The sequence below is a fragment of the Notothenia rossii genome (genome assembly GCF_949606895.1).
Source record: "Notothenia rossii genome assembly, chromosome: 9".
Classification (NCBI taxonomy): Eukaryota; Metazoa; Chordata; class Actinopteri; order Perciformes; family Nototheniidae; genus Notothenia; species Notothenia rossii.
The window spans coordinates 15797328-15822410 of record NC_136907.1 but is presented as its reverse complement, the minus strand read 5'-3'; the positions used below and the strand labels follow the sequence as shown (position 1 = coordinate 15822410).

The 25083-nt window shown below is 39.5% G+C and overlaps 1 protein-coding gene across 5 annotated transcripts; it reads right to left on the bottom strand.

Annotated features, from left to right (window-relative positions):
• Positions 1 to 1167: 1167 nt before the first annotated feature.
• LOC307020691 (uncharacterized protein) lies at positions 1168 to 5727 on the bottom strand. Of its 5 annotated transcripts, none has more exons than XR_013802955.1 (11): positions 5530 to 5727; positions 5175 to 5293; positions 4790 to 5096; positions 4362 to 4689; positions 4072 to 4111; positions 3924 to 3991; positions 3745 to 3834; positions 3296 to 3609; positions 2338 to 2510; positions 1834 to 2028; positions 1168 to 1757 (listed from the first exon to the last, which is right to left on the bottom strand). XR_013802955.1 is itself a non-coding variant. In XM_079652215.1 (11 exons), the coding sequence occupies exons 6-9, from the start codon at positions 3965 to 3967 to the stop codon at positions 2506 to 2508; spliced, it is 453 nt and encodes a 150-aa protein (XP_079508341.1). In that variant the 5' UTR covers positions 3968 to 3991; positions 4072 to 4111; positions 4362 to 4689; positions 4790 to 5096; positions 5175 to 5293; positions 5530 to 5661; the 3' UTR covers positions 1170 to 1757; positions 1834 to 2048; positions 2338 to 2505. The 5 variants fall into 5 exon arrangements, 1 of the variants encoding a protein (XP_079508341.1); XR_013802956.1 differs by having other exon boundaries at positions 1834 to 2002; XR_013802957.1 differs by having other exon boundaries at positions 1834 to 1999.
• Between the last annotated feature and the right edge of the window lie 19356 nt (positions 5728 to 25083).

The following is a 25083-nucleotide window of genomic DNA, read 5'->3' as shown; positions in this document are numbered from 1 at the left end:
CTGTCCGACAAACAACATTTGCTTAGCTGAAGTGTATCAGTTTTTATTATAATAGATATAATATATAGCCTGTAGTCTATGACCCAGACTATACAAGGCCTTTCCTTAGAACTTCTTTTTGGCAGAAATAAAGTTAGAAACTGTGAACATCTAAGCGTGGGTTTTGGATTGAACAGTGGCCCCTGAGGGGACCTAGGCACTATAGGTTGTGAAGCAAATAAATTATGAAATAGACACTCAATGATTTGTTGTTGATTTTACTGGTAACCTTTTAATGTAATTTGTAGAATTGTTGTATATTGCTTAATAATTCACTTGAAAATATATCAATTTCTATAGGTCTCAGTTCTGGATGGAGCTATTTGCAGACCTCCGAGATGCTGGATACTTCAACGGGAGTCACGAGCATCAGTGCCTTCTGAGATTCTGCTTCGTTGATGTTATTCAGAAGGACTTGGATGAGTGTGTGAGACTGTGGAACAGTCACAGGATTCGCCCTTCCAGAACAGCATCATGTCCAGGAGGAGTGCCCAATGAACTGTACTACTTGCCACACAGGTAATACATTGGTGATGGATTGATACTTCTTTGTGTTTTTATCTTAAATGTGGGACTGTGGATTTGAGATTGAACAGGCAGAATTGGATGCTGTTCCTGAGACAAGCCTGTCAATAGCTCCATGTGGGGACCAAAACATGCAGGAGTACTTGGACTTTGCTATGGAGCGCAATGACCTACAGAAGACAGAGAACTGGGAGACTGCATCAGAACTGTACATGAAGCTGAAAGAATATGCTCAGTTATAAAGTAATCGAAAAGGTATTCAGAAGTACAGTAGCACTGTTTCACCACTCCAAATCAGATTTCAGGGCTCAACAATGCTTGGTTTCATGGTTTGTCAGACTGCATTTACTCTTTCCCCTGTGATGTATCCAAATGATTATGGTACCTGTTCATCTGAAGACTGGTCCTATTTAGAAAAAATATATTCCCATACATTTTTAAATAAAAACAGCATTTTAAAATGAACATTGTTTCCAGCCAATCACCATATCTGTTTCAATGTCATTTATACAGCACCAAATCACAGCATAGTCATAACATAAATATCTTAATCATTATAAAATATAACTGGAATAACAACAAACAACGCTCCAATTAGCAACCACAAACAAGGTTATGTTGTGTGCGTAATTGTGTGCAGAAAGAACATTTCTGTATAAGTCTTATTTCAACCATGTGGACTCACTGGAAACCTGAGAATGAATGACTGATTTACAACAAAGAAGCTATGGGTGGCAATGTGAAATATGTATAGCAAAGTTCAGAGTATTTATAACAATTGTATAGGTATAGAACAATACTTTGATTTTGTCCCAAACTAAATGGACAACATGAGTTGTGAGAAAAAAAAAACACGTTCACATCTAACAACGACTATATGAACAACCTTCATAGAGTGTTTACTCTATGAAAAACCTTGATAGAGTCTGTACTCTATGGGTCATCCAGTCACATGACTTAAAAAGAGCAAAATCCTGGAGAATTTAGCATTCCAAAGTCCATTTGGGACTTAAACACATTGTATGCGTCAAGGAGTGGTAGTTTTAATGTGTTGGAACATGTGTTTGCCATTGGGAATGGAGAGTCATCAAGGAACTCTATTCCTGGCGATGGTTCAAATCCAGATGAGGTAAGTTAAGTCAGCCCAGTCGCAAACATCAAAACATCCTCCAAAGACACAGCAGTCTGGCTTTCTGCAAAGAAAACATGTTCAGATACATTTTGGCAATGTGTTTCCTGAAATAGTTATAAAAACAGCGATTTACAAACCTTCACAATCGAGGAGATAGTCTGCCCAGTAGCCCAAAGTTTGACTTTCCCTAAGCCTCCTGTTACTCCCTGGTGGACTGAAGTCAGGCTTGAAGAGTCGCTCAAGTTCCAGAGCAGTAAGTCGATTATCAGAGTGGCACAGGACCGGGGCCAGCAGAGTAGGGTGCTGCTATAGTGCGTTTAAAAACTGAAGGGCTGAAAGACCCTCCTTGAATCTGAAGAGTGAACAAAAAAAATGTTTCATCACAAAGTCATATTTAAATAACCTAATACCTAAAACAAGGGGGGGGTGGCATGAGCACTTAAAGATTGGCACAAGACAGGCAGGGAAAGGAGAGACGGACGTCCCATATCAGTTATACTACACAGGCACACATTTTGACACTGACTAATTGCTAACAGATAAACATAGAATAAACCAAAGAGGGGGACCATGAGGCATTTTAAACAAAAAATTCTTACATACATTTTAAAAAAATCACATGAATACAAATATGATCTTACCTGTCAATTACAGAGGAGTTTCGGCCAATAATGTACCACTGGAGGTAGTCTGACACAATATCATTCTTTCCTTCAACAGAAGCCACATGTCTCAGACAACCTGCTGTCTGTAACATTGTGCTGTGTCTCATGGTCATTTCTCGCAAGGCATCCACTGAGGCAGCATTCTCAATCTGAAGATTATAAAATGGACATAAACAATCCAGTCAATAACTGCATGTACTGTATATTCTTGCCATTTTTGTTCCATTGCAAGATTGATATATTACTATTACTACTATCCTTGTGCAATATATACCTGGCTGCTAAATCCTCTATTACAGGATGTGTTTTTTTTTTAAATTGTGTTTGTGTATCTTTACTAGTTTTTTATCATTCTTCTTAGGTAACATTAAGCTGTCTTTGGCTCTATTCTGCTCCAACAATGTAAATGTCCCCTCTGTGGGACTAATAAGGGTATTCTGATTCTGATCAAAAAACAAAAAATGAAGCCAATTCGGTGTACAGTATGTGATAAAGGTAAAGTAAAGATGTCTCAAAACACTGCAGGAACTACATAATAATCCACCCTACCACACTGTTGCTGTATGCAATTCTCACCTCTTGTAAAGCTTCCCCTACTTCTTCATCAGTTATTAAATCAACTGTTGCTTTGAATGAAGGCTGGCCTGCAAGATAATGTACAAGATCTTCTGACAGGAAATGTGGCCCTGGACCTCCATGCACAACTGACACTGCAATCATCTTTCCTGCCAAGTAGTATTCATCCTCCCTAACAGCTGTGAATAAATGTATTCATATTGCAAAATTAAAACATTATTTATTATTTACTTTAATGTACTGTAATGAAACTCAACGTTTTGGAAAAATTGTTCAAGCAACAAATCATATGTCATGTGATATATATGGTTAATGATCATTAACAATTGTATTAGTACACTTCTAACCGTATGCATACCATTTGCATTGTAGACCAAGAAGCGGCGTCCGTCTGGCCCATCAAAAATGGGCCGGTCTTTCAGATTCTTCATCAGTAGAGATAACAACTCTCTCCTGGCACAACCTGAGTCAATTCCTTCTTCGAAAACACCAGCATCATCAGTGAATTTTACCAGTATGTCACAGTTTTCTGAATACGATGTACGCTTGAAACCTCTGACTGCTCCATCCCAAACATTAGCCCTTGAAATGTTGAACCGGCTGACTCTTCCATGATCAATAGGCTGTGAGAGGTTAGCAATAATGGCAGGTAATGTAATGTTCATCTCCTCCCTGTAAAGGAAAAAAAGTGACCTTATTAGTGGATATTCCAGAGAGTGCACAAACAGTTTAAAAAAAAAAATGTTGTACCAGAAATATTGTACAGAGAAAAAAAATATAATGCCACTGTAATAGCTGTCCGTTTACATTTCAGTGTCCAATAAACTCGTCATGTTGACTGCAACCAGCTCTTCGTCCTCTTCTTCAACACATGGTGCATACAGGTCTGTGTATGTACTGTTAGGAAGTGATCATTCCCATGTTAAAACATCTTACAAACAAAAATGTCTTTCTCGTGTAAGTGAGTTACTAACATTTGTACTTACCTGTAGCAAGTAGTCTTGTCTGTATTTGTTTTGGGTGGACCCATATCCTCAGTATCAGATATTACTATCTGAAATACAAATACAAATGTCTGTAACAAAACAACACTGAACATTAGAAACATCAGGCTTCCACAATCTGCCTCAATACCTGTCCAGGCTGAGTTGTGGATGAATGTCCAAGTGCCTTCCTGAAACATGATAAAATTGATAAAATTATTAACTTCATGATACAGGGTATAGTTGAGTTTTAAGTAACATTTAGAGGTAGGAGGAACCATAAGATTTATAAATAACAGATTATTTTTGTTTGACATTAGATTAAACATGACATGTATGGTATTTTTGTATCTATGTTCACCAGAGAAAATGATGTGGCCTATTCTTATCATCCACTTAAAGATAAATTACTTATTTTTTTTTAAATAAGTACAAACTTACCCTTCATTTTCCGGTTTGTGTTTTGGAGTACTTTTGTTTCGTGGTTCAAATTCAAATACCTGAGAGTAAAAGTGTACAATTATCAACAGCTTCCATTATTGTTCCCTTACCACATATGTCTATCAACAGTGAAACGTTGTGAGTGTTTCTGATAGTAATTGTAACTGCCAAGTTGGTTCTTCTAAAATATTTACCAGAATATAGATTTCCTGCTTAAAATCAAATGTATATGAAAAATAAATAAATGAACACGTGTCAGCCTGATTGAATTCAGCTGTGCTCCTAGATGTGATGACAATATCCGAATCAGAGTCTGAGGAATCATCCCCTGTAGTAAAAGCAAAACGTTCAACACATTATTATGTATGCTGCAGTAGAGGATGTTAACATGTAAACAATTAAAATATTGAATAATAACATCCACAAACCTCCTCTAAAATGTTTCTCAAGGCAAATGAAAAGGGTGATCCTGGCATATGCCTTTCCTAAGTCCTTTTCATATTCTGCCAATGTGAATGGCTTTTCTGAACCAGGCACATTGACAACCTCTGAGCTGTCTGGATACAAAAGGACGTACGGTCCTTCATCCATGTCCTTGTTAAAGGCTTTCATTTTCTGGACAGCTCGTTCCAGTATACCAGGTGCTGCTACCTCCGGGTCTGTAAACAACGGGAGTGTTTTCCCTCTCCGAGGCTTTAAATCAACTCCTTGTGGCGACATCATTCCTATGTTTATCTAGTAAAATAGCAGAGATATAAGTAATGACACACACAGAGACACTGAGATTTCTATGAAACGGTTAATGCAGCTTACCTGGACTCGTCTCTTTTCTTGTTTAAGTCTTCCTTTCCCACAGTTAAAAGACTGTTTCTCTTTTGACTTTGAGTTTCTGTACTCCATGAAAAGTTTATAGGATCGGCCTGGTTGTTCTGCTGGTATGAATAGTTCCAATAAAAATATAAAAATTAGCAGCTCCAACAATCAGCAAAAGCAAGTGTGCATTAAGGTTTACGGAAAACCTAAAAATAAAAACTAGCATATTAGCTCAATGCATTGCTATTCCGTTAAGACATGGATTGGTATTTGACTGATATGAAACTGTGATTGAACTTTTATTTACTGCATGTCTTACATTAGCATCACAAAGCTAGTGCAATACTACACTTACTTTGTTTCGCATTTTCCGGCTGTTTCGATGTCCCCTGTGCACTTGGTACACCCGTCTGGTCCGTGTCCTTTAAACACTCCAGAGATCCTCCACACGAAAGGCAAAACCGTGTCACTTGTCCCAGGTTGTTTCCACAAAACGGACAAAACATGTTTACCGAACGTAAACACACCATAGACTGTATATGAAACACACTCGCACCTTCTGTCTTTCCGCCAAAACAAATTTTAATTTGAGCCAATCACGTCACGTCCTATGGTCACGTCACGTCACGTCACGTCACGTCACGTCACGTCACTTCCGGTATGATGTACATTCCCTTTCCGGTTTGATTCTGGTTTGTAAATGTGTTTCGGGAAATGTTAATGTGTTTCGGGAAATGTTAAAGTATTTCGGGAAATGTTAAAGTGTTTTGCATTTTTTAAATTTGTTTTTGTTAATGTTAAATTGTTTTATCCTTGGTAAAAGTGTTTTTGCTAATGTAATTTTGTTTTATAAAATGTAAATTTGTCTCAAGCTTTGTTAAAGTGTTTCACACTTTGTAATTGTCCATTGCACTTCCCAGCCACCGTATATACCAGTAGTCTGATACAATATAGAAAGGGTGTTAAAAACGAACACAACAGGAGGGTTAAGAATCGACTAAAATATCTCAAAAAATATTAGCTCGACTGCCAGAAATTCGGTACGGATATCAAAATGACCTTGGTGCTCCACCTGATTTTATATCAACAGCATCATGGGTTAGCTAACAGGTTGGTTTTCTTTGCCATTAGAACTACTGTCTCACACAGCTTCTTATGTGGCTATAGATTTCTTAACCTGTTTTTTTTCATCGGACATAAAAGTCTTGATTTTTAACATGGTTGATATTATATATCATATGTATTTTTAATATGTTTTTTTCACATTCTCCAGAAGATTATTTTGCTTGTTGCACCCACTTCCGAGTGCTGTTGAAATCTTGTCCTCCTTACCATCATTGAGAAGTTTGACCCCATCAAACTGATTCCCAGCAGACTCTTTCCGACAAACTGGACGAAGAGCCTGAGAACGGAGCGTCTATAATACCAAAGTCATCACACACCAGGTCCACTGCTTTATGTAGGTCATTACCTCTGTAAGAAGAGCAAGAGGAAAGATTGGAATTACACAGACATCGAACAGGGCCTGTTTCAATTTGTCACATTTCAAGGAAATTAATTCTTATGTCTCTCTATGGATGCAATTCATGTCTGCCCAGTCATGGGGGAAAAGTTGGACTGATCTTCTCTATAACTTTAGACTTTCGGTTCCCTTTGAATAGATCATGATCATAGATGTTATCAGAAATGCTGCATTATCAACTCCTCAGCTTTGATGCTGCAGCATGAGTTATCTTCCGAGGGTTTAGCTCAGGATCTTATCAGGAAGAATCACTTGTGGGAGTTGAAAGCTCCACAGCCGTGCACATCACACGTCCTCACTCTATTGTTGTGCTGACTAGCACAGGCTCCAACTACAGAGACAGGTAAAACATGTTAGTCCAATACTTTCTTTCCTAAATGCAACATAGTTAGAGATTTCTGTATTTCATTCCAAAAGGCCAAACAATAAAGGTCATATTTGAAAAACAACTTGAACATCCTCTGAGTCACCTCATGTTGATTGGAAATAAGCAGAACAACACTTCAATGTCATTTATTGATATATTTTAATGCCGGTGTTGTGTCAGACATTGATACAGCCTCAAACCCGCAATAACAACCCTTTTAAGCTTATAATTTGCAGAAGAAAACAGTAGTGTGTTTGTGCGACTGTCTATAAAAGAAATGTCTGAAGTAGCCTATTTTTCAGGTGTTAGCCCTTGTTGTATATACATACAGTATGTGCCTGCATGTGTTCACATTCCTGACCCCTGAACATTTATCTTTCAGGTATCGGCCAGGGCAGATGTAACAGTTAGGTTGGCAGATGCCTCCCAGCCTCGTGCAGGTGATGTCCTCTTTTGGTCCAATGGGAGCATTCTCACTTCCTGTCTTTTTTGCTTTCTTTCTTGGAGCCACAGCCTTATGTTTTCCGTCATTTGCTATTATATAATTTGTCTTTACTTTGATGTTAGTGTCGTTAACACTCTGGGCTTTGAACTTCTTTGACTTTCTTGTTGCAAGTTCTGAAGTGTAACCTTAAAGAGAGATGAATGGTAATAAGAAAATGAAGGAGGGAGGATTAACAACAAGAATGTGGTTTAAAACATCTTTCTTTGATTAGGCATTCCTTTAAAATACAACTTTGATATGGATTGGATTTGGTACATGTTTCACATTTTAAACTGATGAAGAAATACCCCGTAAATCATTGTCAATTGAGATCTAAAAGAAACTAAGATATTTGTATTGACGGTATTCAAACAACCAATCTGTACTCAGAAGTTTTCAGGGCTGTTGGACTGTGTTGCCTCATACAGAGAGGAATTGTGTTATTCAGCCTTCCTTTATTGATATGAATAGTTGCAGGAAGTAAAATAAACACTTGTCAGTTAACACAATGCAATTCAGCAGCACCAAAAACTGTAGATTCCAAAATAACTGATGAATCCACACCTCTGTGAAATAGTTGCAACCAAACCTGAACTAATATAACCTTCATGGATGCTATTTTGTTTTGTTCTATTTTATAAAACTATATTGGTTTCATCTACTCATTACTTTTATCTATTAAATACATATACATTATGTTTAACCTATTACCTATGCACATTCTTTTAAAACGTAAGTGGTGAGGTCAAATTAAATGGATTCACTTCAGGGCTCCAAAAACCAATCTCAAGAAATTCGCATGATAAAAAATAAAGAAAACTAAATTACTATTCCCCAAAAATGTGATGGTGTAGCAAATTTGATAAATTCAGAGCAGCCACACTAACTGCCAATTTCTTCAAAATGCCATAATAACCTTGAGATTAAAGAAAGAAAGCCGAATAACGGTAATGACTTTACAAAACTTTTTGGTCCTATCAGTGCCTGGGCACACGGGAAACTGTGTTACTTGTCCATATAGACAGACAAAGTCATAGTTCAGTTTTTCATGGTGTGTTTTCTTTCTGGGAGAATACTAATCACCCTGTCCAGGCATGAGTCTTTGATCTTCATTAACTCTATTAACCTCAGAGGCATATAAAATATTTCAATCACGCTGCCCGGGCACGGGAACACATGCTGGGCTGAGTGATTGAAAGAAGCTGCTTATCACGAGACGCCCTTAATGACAGAGAGACTGTCGGGCTGGATAGCTGGCTGTGGCATAGAAAAGCAATTTTCCTCAGCATGTGAACTAAAATTGAAGTTGGCAAGTATTTTGTGACAAAAATGTAAGCATGGAGTAGGATGGTGTTTTGCTAAGGTTATTATTGCATTACTCCGGTATTTGCTACATTATGGGGGTGCTACATACTTCACCGTTGTTACAGCAGGTTGTTAGAGGGACATTATGTTGGTGAGATGAGGAAAACTGGATCTTGATTTTTGACAATGGTTGCTCAGGTGTTTGGCATGGTTGTTAGTGCAATTGGAGGCACATACGCTGAATTCAAGCCATTCTCACCTTCTCAATCCAAGGTGACAAAACTTCAATTTACAGGACCACATCTGATCATTTTTATTATATTTTGTTTTGAAGTGTGCTTGTCAGGCAACACACGCTATGTTCTTACTTAGTGTGTTCACTGTGACAAGCCACAGCTAACATAGTATACTTATTATGGTTCTACCTTACTGATTTAACAATTATGCCATATAGATTCAGCTAAATGATTCCCAAAAAGTTTTTTGTTTGAGTGTCATAATGAATTTGATCATCTTCTTTCAAGTGTCCATCAAGTGTCCTTCAAGTGTCCTTCAATTTCAATGTTCACTCGACAAAGTTACATAACAACAACAAAAAAGAGTAGGGGAGAATTATTTTTGAGTTTTATGATAAATGTTAAGTGTAATGGTATGAGTAAAGTAGCAAAAAAAAAGGAAATTCAATAGTTATTTATCTTAACAGATTAAAGCAAAGGGAGATACAAATAATTATCCGTTCTGATTGGCTGGCGCGTCATTTTATATGCTGGAGAACATGAGTTGTTTTCACTGTGGGACGTTAATTATTTTATCCCCGCAACAAGATGGTTGTCTCATTTTCATGTTGCTCAACAGTCCCTCAGAGTCAAAGCGTGCCTTAAGCTTTGAAGTTAGGAGCAATTATGTAATGTTGCATTAAGCATTCAATCATGCTTTAAATGTCTACTTTAAATCTACTTTCACCATCACACAGTCACTTCAGCAATAGGCCCCACAAGGTTTTTGTTTACTGGAGTCTGCGGTCTCCTAATAGGGCTCAGTTCATGGGAATCCCGTGGGGCATGCAGATATTTATACACCATTTATTGCTTTTGTAATAGGAATCTTATTAGTCAACACTGGAATGGTAATTTGCTGTTTATGTATGTGTGCCTACTTTTGCATGTATGCATGTGCATTTGTCTCTTTGTTTCTGCAGTAAAAGCTTTAGCTTTAATACAGTATTTACTTTAGAAATATACTCCAGGAATACTGTTCATGTTATAATGCATGTTAAACTTGTCTAGTGTACATTCAGCATAGCATACCTACCGCATACTAGCAGAGCCACAATGAGACAGACCCTCAACGGCATACCTATAATCTGCAGAGATGAAAAACAGGAGAAAGTGTATATTTAGTCAGCAAAGTATCATTCTCAGGCATATAAGGGTTTCATTCATGCAAACAAATGTCACCCTTAGTCTTCCTGCTTTCTTACAGTGCAGACGCTTTTCTGCTTGCTCTTGCCTCTGCTTACTTTTTTATGCTGATTTTCCTATTTTTCTTTTCTGAAAACTTCGAGCAGCGGCTCCTGGACATCAACTTATCACTGGGACAGTTATTCTTCGTAAATAGATGGAGGGTTTCAGCCATATTTCAATATTTTTACGACGACCTCAGTCTTATAGTAGCGTGGCCTAGCATAGTAGCGTGGCCTAGCAACAGCTAAAGCCTGGTACTGCATGCTATTTAGCTTAAGCTAGTTAGCAGCAAAATGCCTCCGTTCTCTACAGATTACTTCCACAAACTTCTACAGAAGATGGCTGTGTTGGAAATTAAAATGCAACGGTTGGGAGTTAACGTGGAAGTGAATGGACTAGGTTGGAATGACGCCACTTTACCAGTGTTGCAAACTAATGGACAAAGGCATGCTAACTCACAGCTAGCAGCTACGAGGATTCCAAGGAACAGGAGGGTTGTGTACCGGGTAATACATCTACAAGTGGTAGTCCTCCCTGGAACTCTCTGGAGCCTAAGAGTAAATCAATTCCATGGGATTTGGGAGGACGAATAACAGGCAGAGCCCAGCGTTCTGAAATCTGTGATGCGACCGGCTGGCCTGCATTGTTATCACCCAGGAAGAGCGCCTCTTCAACCCCTATTCATACTAGGAAACAGCCGTAGACAGCTGCTAAAGGGAGAACTACAAACAATCCTCCTAAACCACCAAGTGTGCCAATCCAGAACAGATACTCTCCGCTGACCGAGAACCGGAGATCTCTTTCTGATGACCTGGATAACCTGTCCTCTTCACACAGCAGGGTAAGGACCAATAGCTACTCCAAAAGTAAAAGGCTAGAGGGAAAGCTAATGACTGGGCCTGAAACTCTGATTGTGGGTGATTCTGCTGTAAGAGATGTATAAGTCGGTGTAGTAAGAACAACACCAAAGTACTCTGTGTTCCCAAGGATGTGGTCTCTGACTTGGCTGAGAAGATCCTGGATATTGGGGCTGAACATCCGACTGTGAAAAATGTGGTACTGCACATTTGAACAAATGATGTTGTGAAACAACAGTCAGAAGTGCTGAAAGAAGACTTGAAATGTCTGTTGGAAGCTGTCAGCTCTCTAAATGCGGAGGAGTTCATCAGTGGCCCTCTACCGCCTGTCAGAAGAGGAGTGGAGAGATTCAGCAGATTGTTTGCACTGAACACGTGGCTTTCAACTGCCTGTACTGACCATTCTGTCCATTTTATTGACAATTTTAACTTTTTCTGGGGCCGCAGACATCTTTTTAAGGCAGATGGAGTTTGCCTAAACAAGTCAGGAGTGAAATTGTTTATCTCTAACATATTCAACTGCCCGCATCATCAATCTATTCCCTCTGCCAAGGACAAGCAACAAGAGGAATCAAAACAAGAGAAAGACACAACACATTGCGCAGGAAACCTTGAAGAAGTATCACTGCACCCGCCTGAGGAATGTCTTGATTATGGGAGACCTATGACAAAAATGGTCTCCACCGCCCTTCACCCCCCCTATCACCTTTGAGGATACTCTTCCTTCACCCTCCAGCTCTCTACTCTCCCTTTCACCCTCGCCCACCCTCCTGGAGTTCGACCACATGAAGGAGATACAGAGGGTTGGCACCAAGTCCTTCCTGGAGATCAATGACCGCATGAAGGCAATACGCAGGGTTGGCAGCATGTCCTTTACCCCCGCTCCTCAACGACGCCCACCACAATCACCGAAGCAGAGACGCGCACCATCTCCCCCGTATTCATTACTGTGCCTATGCAGGAGTGGATCTACACAAATATTCATGGGGTGGCAAGAGGGTGGCAGGAGTTTTGAGGGGTGGCATCCTCTGGCAGAAGTACGCTGATTTAATCGCAGTCATGATCAATGTTAACTTGGAAAGCCACAATATAATATTTTAACTCAATAACATAGGTGACATTATTGTGGCACATCAGTAAAGCCTTACATATAAATATATAAGGTGGCAGACATAATTTAATGCATTTTAACTGAACAATAACTGAATGAGTTTGTTTCACTCTTAGACCAGATACTATTAACAATCATATTATTCCTATCAGATGTCAATCACTTTTATGATTCACATATTCATTTATTATTGAATAAACTATATTTTTTGGAGGAGTTAATGATGAATGTTCCTCAAGATGCTTGCTCACCCTCCTTCAAATTTGAAAGACAAGTAATTGCATCAGTTAGGGTTAAAAAAAACATGTATTCAGCTAAAACAAAGGTCAAAGTGGTTACTTTTTTTTTGGCTGGGCTGTGTAGTTTTACACACAGTCTTATTTGACTTTCTCAGGACTTAAAACTGTTTTTTGGGGGCAGACCCCCACAACGAAAAAAATATATACACACATACAAGGTCATCATCTTAACGGTTTAATATGCTCATCAAGTCATCCGTGAGCAGGGCATCACGTTGGCATGCCTATTACAGCTGAATGTGGCGATTACCATCTTGTTCAGCAAAACGCCTCACAAACTTATTAAGATCAACAGCTTTAGTGCGTTTTGATTCAATGCTGAGTACAACCAAACTTGACAGTCTCTTCTCTGTCATGTAGACCGCAAAAACCTTATTCCTTCCGTCTGCTTGGGTCCGAATGCTTCTCGTTTTGCGCCGTCCCCCCGTTCAAACGAAATCGCCGCCGATCATATTTCTAAGCTCGCGCCAGGGCCGGGCGATGGGTTACAAGGCTCGCGTCTTGTGCTGCATTCACTTGCACTCGAACATGAGAGATTTTCTCTCATGTCCGATGAGCCACAACTTTTCTTTCAAAACAAAGATGCGAACTGGGGTGGTAAGGCTATTTTTTAGGGTGGCAGTTGCCACCCCATGCCACCTCGGTAGATCCGCCCCTGTTCCTAGGTCAACCACCTCCCCTCCTTCAAGACAGCATCTGCGGTCTCCAGTGGCGGCGCCAGGGTATGGCTGGGGTAGGCTATAGCCATACCAAGAAATTGCTTAGCCCCACCTCAGCCCCACCATGAAAAATGATGTTAAAGTATGTGTCATTACCCGATCTGCAGCTCTGCCCGATCTTCTCATAAGTGAGAAATGGATTTAACTTCTGTTAGACAGCTATATGCCATACATTTTTGCACACATTCACAGTAAATATTAATCAGTATAGCTGTCTAACAGAAGTTAAATCCATTTCTCACTTATTCTGACAATGTACTTAACCCCAAATAAAAGAACCCAATAAAAAAGAATTGTTAAATAATAGTGAAGTCACGTTGTTATAACAATAACTCATCTCTCTCTCGTTTTATTTTTGAGCTTTGCCAAAAGCCACTGTGTCAATGTTGTCCTACTTGGGTTGCCCTCCGGAGTTGTCCAATATGGCGGACCATCTCACATATGCGCACTGCAGATCGGGCAGAGCTGCAGATCGGGTAGTGACAGTATGCAAATTTAATTTAATAATAAGTAAAATGCTAAATATTGAGAACACGGATTGCGAAAATATACGGGTCGTGTCCACAACACATAGACTGATCCTGCTCTAACAACAAATGCACGTTATTGATTTCAATTGAGACAATTTGGGGTTATGCTAGAAGAGGGGTGCAAGGAATTGTCTAAGTAGTGGGGGACAGACCCGGCGTCATGGGCGGGTCCCATGGGGCCGGGCCGCCCATCCAGGATTTGAACCCGCCCATCCAGGATTTGGGCCTGCAGTTTTAATCAGGGCTGAATAAAACATTTTAATTGTTTTATTATTATGTTTATGGTTGTTATTTGTAGGGCTCTGTCCTAATATTTATTTTTGTTTTAAACTATGTTGAAAGATTAGTTTAATATCATTTTTTTATTTTGCTATGAAATTCTTAATGACATTTTGAAGGAAAGGCTGCGCCCGTAAGACTGGTTTTTCGCTGTGTTGAGTCATGTAGGTGTTTGAGTGAGATGCGGCACAGCAGCCTGTCAGTTTACTCCTGCTAGGTTAGTTTGGCTATTATCATCTATATTTATCTGCAACAATGGATATCAGGAAGTGGTTCATGAAAGGAATATGGCAACTCAGCGCCAGATGCAGGCACATTAGAAGAAATCAGTTACGTTACCAACGAGCTAGCAAGCCAGCCAGGGACAAGGGGGGCTGTCAATCAATTATATTTTGAAGAGAAATTTACTCTCAAACCGGCTCTCTCACAAACTCCGGCTCTGTGCGCAAGCAGACCGCTGCACACGCTATCTGCCTCGCTCAATCTCTCTCTCTCTCTCTCTCTCTCTCTCTCTCTCTCTCTCTCTCTCTCTCTCTCTCTCTCTCTCTCTCTCTCTCTCTCTCTCTCTCTCTCTCTCTCTCTCTCCATCGCTCAACCTAATTCCACCCTGTGTGCGCTCCTCAAGTTTGCCTGCGTGCTTGCCCAAGTTGGCACAGCGTTACAAATGTGCCACAAAACCAACCAATGGATGTAGCCTATAATAAGACCGTCAACAGCCTTATGGCAACCTAAAACCCCTCTGTTTCCGTAACAACAATTCACGATTTTTTTCAAAAAGAGGTAACCACAAAGCGATATTTAACTGAAAGTACTAGGGAAATGTTTACTCAGAATTTTTCTTCCACACTTGTCACTGCTAACATCTCAGTAAATGAGCTAGAAGATAATTGTAATAATACAATTAAAACATGTTATAGAGGCCATTGCTCCAACTAAGATAAAGGAAGTGACTGGCAAGAAAATATCTCCATGGAGAAAGGCCATGACCGTGAAAACCGAAACAAGAGTGTAGAAAAGCTGAACGCAGGTGTCGATATAAAATCTCAAGGTTCATTTTGAAATCTACAAAGAGAGACTTGGCTTTTATCATTTGAAATTGAAAATTGCACGACAGTCTTTCTTCTCTGACATAATTGCCAAAAACAAAAACAACACACGTGCCTTGTTTGCTACCGTTGACAGACTAACAAACCCCCCCAGTAGCCTCTGAATTTCTATCCACCAGGGCCTGCAATGAATTTGCCTCCTTCTTCACTGACAAAATTCAGAAAATTTGACAAGCAGTCAGTGCCTATGTATCAGGTACAGCAAATGTTTTGTCCCTGTGTCCACCGAATATCAATTCAAACACCATGACACAATTCCATCAGATTAATGATAAAAACCAGAGGACATTATTCAACTTCTGAAATCCTGCTCCTGCTGCCTTGATATTATTCCAACACTATTTTTCAAAAAAAAATTCATTGCATGGCCTCAGATCTACTTCATATAGTAAACAAATCTCTTCACTCAGGTGTTTTTCCACAGGCCTTAAACACAGCAGTCATTAAACCGCTCTTAAAAGATAATAATCTAGATGCTTCAGTAATGAACAATTACAGGCCAATATCAAACCTGCCATTTCTAGTTAAAATCATTCAAAAAGTAGTTTTTCAACAGTTGAGTAATTTCTTGCATTGAAATAACTGTTTCGATGTGTTCCAGTCAGGCTTTCGTCCAAACCACATCACTGAGACTGCTCTTGTAAAGGTCTTCAATGACATCCACTTAAACACAGACAGTGGCAGAACTTCAGTGTTAGTATTATTAGATCCCAGTGCTGCATTTGACACTGTTGACCACAACATATTACTAGACCGACTGGAAAACTGGGTGGGACTTTCGGCAACAGTTATAAATTGGTTTGAATAAAGGACAGAAACAACTTTGTTTCTATCGGTAAATACACACCTGAGTAGACAAATATGACATGTGGGGTTCCTCAAGGCTCCATCTTGGGGCCTCTTCTCTTTAACATCTACATGCTACCACTGGCTCAGATAATGACAAACTACAAAATATCAGCTATGCGGATGACACCCACATTTACATAACCATTTCACCATGAGACTATGCTCCAATTCAAACACTGACTAAGTGCATTGAACAAATCAATGACTGGATGTGTCAGAACTTTCTCCAATTAAACAAAGATAAAACTGAGGGAATGTTTTTTGGAGCCAAGAACGTATAAAAGTTAGCACTGAGCTTCAGTCTGCAATGTTCAAAACAACAGATAAAGCCAGAAATCTCATGGACTGTGACCTGAGTTTCAACAGTCACATTAAAACAGTTTCTAAATCAGCATACTATCACCTAAAGAACAAATCTAGGATTAAAAGACTAATGTCACAGCAGGATTTGGAAAAACTTGTCCATGCTTTTATCTTCAGTAGACTCGACTACTGTAATGGTGTCTTCACAGGTCTCACTAAAAAATCCATTAGAAAGCTGCAGCTGATTCAGAACGCCGCTGCTCGAGTCCTCACTAACACTAAGAAAGTGGATCACATCACTCCTGTTCTGAAGTCTTCACACTGGCTTCCTGTGTATCAAATAATTGATTTCAAAATACTGCTGGTGGTTTATAAAGCATTGAATGGTTTAGGCCCAAAATACATCTCTGACCTCCTGCTAAATTATGAACCATCCAGATCTCTCAGGTCTTCAGGGACTGGTCAGCTTTCTGTCCCCAGAGTCAGAACTAAACATGGTAAAGCAACGTTCAGTTATTATGCTCCAAGTATCTGGAACAAACTCCCAGAAACCTGTAGGTCCGCTGCAACTCTTACTACTTTTAAATCCAGGCTGAAGACTTTTCTTTTTGCCACTGCTTTTAATTTATATATTAATATCTTAAACTGCACTGTAACTTTTATTATCTTTAAATTAGTATTTCTAGATATAATTTTATAATATGTTTCTTAATGTCTTTCATTTTTGTAAAGCACTTTGAATTGCCTTGTGTTGAAAGGTGCTATATAAATAAACTTCCCTTGCCTTGCCTAAGAATCATTATGTAGCTTAAATTTGCACAATTACTCAGTTTATGCAAAAGTAAACATATCTCAAATCTCAAGAGCCTAACAGAAAAAGACCAAATACCAAACTCTGACTTAATACTGGTTTTTCTAGGAAGAGAAAAATAATATTAAAGACTTACGGAGAAGCTGTATTGCCGGCGCAGTCAGTTGAAACACAAAGCAGCGACTGTTGGAAACACAGCCCGCTGTGGATGCTGTAGTCCCTAAACCACAGGATGTTCCCCCTCTGTCAATATTGATATTGGCCTTTTGAAAACACATCCATTTAATTGCTGGAAAAGGCTCACTTTATAGCAGCTGGAAGTAAAGATTGTTGGTGTTCGGATCAGGGGAGCACAGGTTCAAACCCCACTGCAGTCAGCATGTCGTTGTGTCCTTGGGCAAGACACTTCACCCATAATTTCTCCTGTCGGGATTTCTCACAGTATTGAGTATGTAAGTTGCTTTGGATAAAAGTGTCTAACAAGTAACATGTAATGTAAAAATATCTATCTGAAACAAGTTATTACCAACTGAGCAACAGCATTCACACATTTCATTTTAATCTTGATTCCAGCTGGTATTGTTTTCACCTTGTGTGGCCCTGGGGACATGTAATAAGTACTTTGCTGAAACAGAGCAAGAAGCAGTCACAACATTATACAAATGGTATAGTTGAGATCGAAATAAAGGGGCAATTTTAAAGATGGGTGTGGTTTGAACACGGGTGAAGTAGGGGTATAATGTATGTTTTATCATCAAGGTTCATCTCATAGAAAGTTTTTTTTTACTAAGTTTTTATTTTGCAACCCTGTGTAGAGTGGGAGGAAATGCAATTACTGTTTTCTACTACGTCGGTAAGCACAATGTCAACTGCTACAAAGCTGCAATACAATATGTTGAATAATGAAAAGGCAGAATATGTATATTTCTTTTAAATGTTGATATTTCAGTTCAGTATTTCTAGAGTACACATGAGCTAAAACTGGGACTCCTTTCATGGCAGCCTTCCATTTGTACCCATTAGTATGTGCAGTGCAGTCAGCAGGCATAGAACTGTTGTGTCAAGACTCACCGCTGTGTGCCCTCACGCTGTCAAATCCTGGCTTCTTCCACTTAACGAGACAAAAAAACCTCATTATTCCCCATGCATGAGCCTGGCATTTATTATGAGATAATTAGCTTTAAGGACTCACACAATGCAATGGAAGTCAATCAATGGTATGAATTTGATCCCCTCCCAGTGGAGTGCAAAGTAAGTACATGGATGAATAAAGCATGTGGGTGTAGGATATTAAAGAGCGTGCTTTGTGCAGTATATTATGTGGCAAAAGCCGTAGACAGCAAGTCAGATTTCCTCAAGGTTATGTGGACCGTAATCCAGTCCAAAGCTTGAGGGAAACTGTGTGAAGGCCATCTTAGTGGGTATGTTTACCAATGTGAAAGCCTGTATACATGTTCCTTTATTTCAGAGATTATACACATTTACTTACAAAAGAGCAAACTAGCTTTAACTAGCATGAGCATAAAGATGATTCATGTCATTCATAATATAAATTATTAATTATGCGCAACTCAAACATCTCTGCTTTTGCTCCTTTTTTAATCAATTTTAGGAATAAAAGTGTCCAGAAATGAAGTGTTGTTCGATTCTGGTTCTGTTATTCAAATGTATCTTCATCTGTATGGAAAGATGTATCCTTCTCTACTTATGTATTTTGGTGCAGATGAGGTCACTGCAGAATTTAAATGCTTTTATTCTAATACAGAGCTGGTTACTCTCTCTGAATGACAATTTACTGTGTGTAGGGGAATCGGCTCAGTAGTGGTCGGTGGAGAGTTGAGCGTTTTGCAGCCAGAAGGCTTTCATAATCAAATATCTGGGCAGAAGATTACACCGATGCAACATATGGCTGTGAATTTGAGAAGGAGGGAGGGAATTAGGGAGCGAGAGACTTTTAAAAGACAGAGAATAGGGGAAGAATAATAAAAGATGAAGAGTAAGTTAGTGAAGAAAGGGAGGAGGAAATGAGGTAGGGAGAAATTGGCAGAACATTGTTTAAAGACAGAACGAGATGGGAATAAAAAACAAAGACAAAGCAAAAAAAAGACAGCCAGCCAGACAAACAGTAGACAACAACGAACCAGAGGAAGCTCCTGCCAGCCTGCCTGTATCCTAAACACTCTCTGAGTATAAGAAAGGCTTGTGTTGACTCTTTAAGAACCCTTTGATAAACATGGCTACTTAAATAGAAACACGCGCCACATTCTTCAAACTCCTGGGAGGAAAACATTGACATTTCACTCCAGCTTTTCTGTTAGTCCTGGCATTTCAACGAGAAGGAGTAGAGATGCCACAAGTGTTTCCTAGCAACAGTTCACTGCAAAAACCTCCTCCCATACCCCCCGCCCCCCTTTAAACTCCCTCCTTCCCTGAGATACGAGTTGCAGCAATGCACCACTTGCCTCAGACCTGAAATACATTCTAATTCTCCTGACTCTCCCTCCCTCTCCCTCCTGTTCCCTTCAGCAAACTGCCAGGCCGGCATCAAATGACTTTCAGGCCCCTGTCAACTGTAAAGAAAAAGCACACAGCGAGGCTTTCCCCCGTGAAGGTTGAAGGCACTGCAACTGTATGCACACAGAATATCGAAAGAAAGAAGCTGGGCATGATCCTGACTTTCAACAATTCATTTTAAGTCTTTCTGCTGCCAAGATGAAATACATTTCTCACAGAAACATGTGTGAAAAGACTCTGTGCTCTGCAGTTCGGAACAGCTCAGCGGGTCTAAATCAGCTTTCTCAGGCCAGTCACACCCACTTGGCTCTGTCGATTGGTAAACATATTCGTGGGGTTTGGGGAACAGGTGTTTAGCCAGACAAATAGAGAACCATAGGGCAGGAAATAAACTGTGTGACGCTGGTTGCAGCAGACAGGGGGCACCAAAGTCTGAGTAATGCGTGCTACTAAAAGCATTTCCATGTCTGCCAAGGGAGGGCTTTCAAAGGGCGTTAGTGGATGGACTGAAGTCTGGTCACACGTCCATGTCTCTCTCTATAAGTCCACAGGGAGCAAAACAACAACATTTAAGCGGCGCATATCCTTTAAAATATACAAATGTCAACCCATGTCCTTCATCCCTCTTGTGAATTTCCATGAACCTACAGTACAAGTTAAAAGCCGACCTGAGCAACAAGCAGAATTTGACTGGAATGTTAAGGCCCATCAGGTCCAAAGGCGTGGGCGAGCATTAAAAGAAAGAAACCATTTTCAATACCGACCAGAGAATTAGATCTGATACTCTCCAACGGATATTACACAGCTTAAGATCCCACAAGTACAAAAACCGTACCAGAAGTATAAAGAGAGAAGTAAGAAAGAAGTCACATGACTTGAAAACCCCACAATGTTTGCTATTTATATTCTATAGTAATGTTGTTTTCTCTATTTAAAGTTGGCATTTAAACCACTTGAAAAAAAAAGAAAACTGTTTTGTATCTTATCTTTGGTATTCAAACAAATGGCTCAAGTTGACACTTTAACCTGTAACATTTGCTTCATGCCGCTTCATAATCTTCGATCTGAGAGATTTAAGCCCGTGACACATCAAATACAGGGATGGAGGAGACAAAAAATATGACAAAGATTCTACTAGACTCTTGGCGAGAGCAAAAGAGAACTTGAACGAAGACGAAGCCTTTAACTGTGACGGAGTGGACAGCACCACAGCGATGAAAGTGTAGGCCAAGGCGACGAATGTCACGCATGTCACGGACAATCGTGTGATCAAAGCACGGTTTCATGACTGATGGTTCGGTGCAGAGGAGAGGGGGAATATCAAACACAGTGGGGAGGTTGGCTAAAACATATCCCCTCGCTTTGATGAAGAAGAAGGCAGAGGTTTGCAGTGGAAGATGAGGTGGAGCAGGGGAATCAATGAATTAAAGGAGAGTGAAGTCACTGAAAACGTGGCAGTCAGTATCCAGGGGGTTAAGACTAGAGAAAGAAAAGAAGGCGAATAGTGATGGAGTCAGGTTCACTAGTGTCTCAGTGTAGTTAAAGCAGGAGCATAAACCACAAAAAACACACATTTCAGCATGAAGTGTGCACAATAGCGTGTGTATGTTCAGGACTCATGTGCAGAAAATAAGATGAGACTAAGGTATTCTGTTCACAAAGCTCATCCCAGGTGTTGAATGTGGAAAGCACGAACACAGCAGCCACTCGATCGATTAGCCTGCGCTATGAGGCTGCATTGATGAGTTAACAACACAGATGTCTCCTATTTTCACATCAGAAATTGTTGTTACAAACTCATATGGGAGAAACCCACCTCTGTAAGTGAGGACAATATATTAAAGTAAGTTCACAAAGTCTCACAGTCCTATCTTTCTCCGGCTCTCATCCAAGCAACATCTCATTTAAAGTCTGTTCATTAAGAAGTACCTAATTACACCCACATTATCTATAATTACGTGTTTTTACATCACACTTCCAAGATAAAACTCCTTCAACACAGCGTTGATGTATAATTAGCCTTAGTAAACACCTACTACACACATAATGAGAGATAAATTGATACTAATACACCTGTCTACCAGTAACAGGAAAACATAGAGTCTACACATACAAAATAAGGCCCTTCAAATGGATGATTATTGTTTAACAAAGCACTACAGGTTGATCCTTTTCTGGGATAACAGTGAACAGAGGTGTGAGAGAAAAAAGAGAGCGTACGTGTCCCGTATCAATGAAATGAGATTAGCCAAAGGAAGAGGTTGATATGTGCAATGTATGGACAATCAAGGCAGGGCACTATCTTGGGGCCCCTAAACATGTTGAGGCTTTAAAAAAAAAAACGAATTTGTCTCCACAATAATTATTAATACAGCAAAAAAGCCTTACTTAGGGTCCACGTTTCACTCAGTTCGACCTGTCTGACTTCTAGCTGGTTTTGAAACAGAAACTCTAATCCTGTCAAACAAAATTAGTCTTTGTACTTCCAGCAGCGACAAAACTAAGAATAATGAAAGAAGTGAAGGAACCAGAAACAGTATAATACTTAGGGTGTCGAGCAGCAGCTGACCATCAACCAAGAGAGTTTACAGGACACATTTACTGAGCATATAGACAAAAACACAGAGCTGTTGATTTTAAGTAATTTGTACAACCATGAGCTTTACCCTTTTCCCTTTTTTTGATGAAGGATAAGAAGAGGTTCAGATGTTTATTTTCCAACCATAGACAGTTGCAAGATCCCCTGTGCATCACTTGCCTGTTCAGGTTTTTATTTGACCAGAAGATGGCAGTAATAATCCACCAGAAGAGGTTGATAATGCAGGCGGGATGCACGTTGCAACAGCAGGAATCTCATAGGTTAATTACATAGCACTCTCATGCCTGGGAATGTGATCATTCAAACAGTGCATGACTGGAAAGAAGAATGGAGAGAGATGCAGATAAAGAGATAAAAAGAAAATGTGTGTGACAAAGATAGCCTGTGAAGAAAATACAGAAATCTTTTATTATGCTATGTTTGCTTACTAATAATCTGCAAACATCATCTCAAAGTATCTGTGTTTAGTTTCTCTTACTGTTCCTGTGCATATAATGACAGGTTACTCAGGTTTAATTAGTGATTTTGAGAGAAAAGAGGAAGAATTAAGATATATTTAATAAGTGAGAACGAACACTCATACAGAGAGGTGTTTAATCAGAGATCAGAGTAAAAGGTCAGTCATTGCATGGATTCTGTGACTTGGTCATGGGGATGTTAAACACCAATGTTCAAATTCAATTATTGTGTTCATTGTTATTTAATAACAAGTTATTAAAATGGATTAAGATTAAAATCATCAGAGTGTGATCTTGTTATATTAAAAATGTTGTGCACAAAAAAAAAAAAGATCCCTTCAAAAGTAAGGTCAATTGTAAGGTTATTGTGCAAATATGCATTATTTAGTTTATCTAAGGCTTTAAAAGTCTGATTTAGACAAATCAGTTGATCATAATAATATATTTTAATCAACAGAGACTATTTTAGCGTGGATGGTGTGGACTCAATCCACGGTTATGGGCTGTTATGGTGATGGAAAAGGTTTTGTTTGGTTGTTGGCATTAGCGTCAGAGGCTGGAAGCAGCTGGCTGGAGGTGCAGTCAAATGTCTGGAAATGGCAACGGGTAATTACCACCTATGTGGGTCAGTGAGAGGATTGATACTTTCAAGGTTGGTTGATTAGATGAAAAAGAAATGAAAAAAGGAGTTGACTTTTAACTGCCAGACCAAATACGGCCAACTGCCATTAGCTGCCATAACAGTCCATGTGGATCCATCGTTTTGTAAGTTCAAGGTCTTCCATGGCGGCATCTGTTGGGCTCAGTCATAAGTGAAATAGGTCTCATTAGAGCTTTGTTTCAGCAATAACATGATGGACATTACACAATATGCTCCAATTGTCTCCATGTGTAATTATCTCTGCCAGACGTAAGCCTGCGGGGTGGATCATGTGTTCGGTCATGTGTGTTTATGTCTGTATGTCTGTCTGTCCACGGCTAATTACACCAATTATTAAACCCATCGGTATGTTGTTTGCTTAAAAACCTCTCATTGTGGTGATTATTGCTGACTGATTCCGTCATTTATTGCTGATTGTTCACGCCTCTTGAAAAATACAAATGGACCTAAAGTGATCAATGACTGCGGAATAGTGTTACCACTAGGAAATAGGAATCGTGTTACTATGTCAGTAGGCAGCTGTTGGCACTGAGCACAGAGGGAAGGGTAAGAAGTGTAGGTTACAGATGAATAGACAGTGCACATGTATTCATCATTTACCAATACGTTCTTGTGTGTTGCTAGGCAGAAGTAAAGGGAGAACCTGTGGGATTAATGTAACAGTGTTAAATATAAAATCAGTAGTTTGATCCATGGCACCTGTGATGTTGTTGTTGTTTGTTGAAATGGGCAAGATACTGAACCTCAAAGCCCTATGGAGCAATATAAGCAAGCGTACAGCCTCTGCCATCAGTGTATGAAGGGGTGTGTGAATGGGTGAATGCTGGCTTGTGTTGTAAAGCACTTTGAGTAGCTGGTAGGAATAGAAAAGCTAATGCAGTCCATTTACAATTTAGCATATGCTTGCGGTGTAGACCGGGGGTTAGATAATTGTGTTTTCGACTCATTTAAACAAACATTGCAAGGGTGGCTGTTGTGATCGGCATCGAGTGCGCTTTACCAGATTATCAATGTTTTTTTTAGGAAGTAAAGGAGGGTCTATATGTTTGTCTAAGGGTATAGTTTTCATTCCGTTTCTGACCTTTACTGACACCACATTGCTTTTCGCGCGTGCACACAATCTTATTGTGTAAACCCATTTCACTCTAAGCTCATGAATATCAAATTTTGCACCCAGCTAGATCTCTGTGTATAAAATATTAACAGCTCTCCTGCTGAAGCTTTGAGAAAACCTCATGATTGTTCGATAAAACTAACTGCACAGCACACAGTCTTTCTCTCAGTCTTTGCAAGCGTCACCTATAAATGACGCAAAACATTCCCACAAGAAAAAACTCTACATGAAACAAATTGAAGTTTGCAATGGAGTAACAGAAAGGTAGGAATCAAACAGGGTCACTTATAAAGATCTGGTATTGATCTGGTTTTCTTAACCAATCTTGACAAACAAATCTAAACGTTTTAGCTGAGCACACCCTTTCTAAGGGTACCAAGGTACCAAAACACTAATGTTTTTAATGTTGACCCCAACTTGACAAAAAAAGGCCCTAAATGTTACGGAAATAATTGTATTCCACAAAAAAAGAAGCCAGAAAAAATGAATCGGGGGATTTTAAAATGACATGCTTGCTTACCTCAGACGAGGCTCCCTAAAGTTATTGTGTTTTGCAGT

What these genes read in the sequence shown, in the direction of transcription:
- LOC307020691 (XM_079652215.1), bottom strand. Translation starts at nt 3,967, where the DNA reads ATGGGTCCACCCAAAACAAATACAGACAAGACTACTTGCTACAG. An exon ending in GACAAGACTACTTGCTACAG is followed by an intron (nt 3,835 to 3,923) that starts GTAAGTACAAAT and finishes ACTTCCTAACAG; the next exon opens with TACATACACAGACCTGTATG. An exon ending in AGTTTATTGGACACTGAAAT is followed by an intron (nt 3,610 to 3,744) that starts GTAAACGGACAG and finishes TTTCCTTTACAG; the next exon opens with GGAGGAGATGAACATTACAT.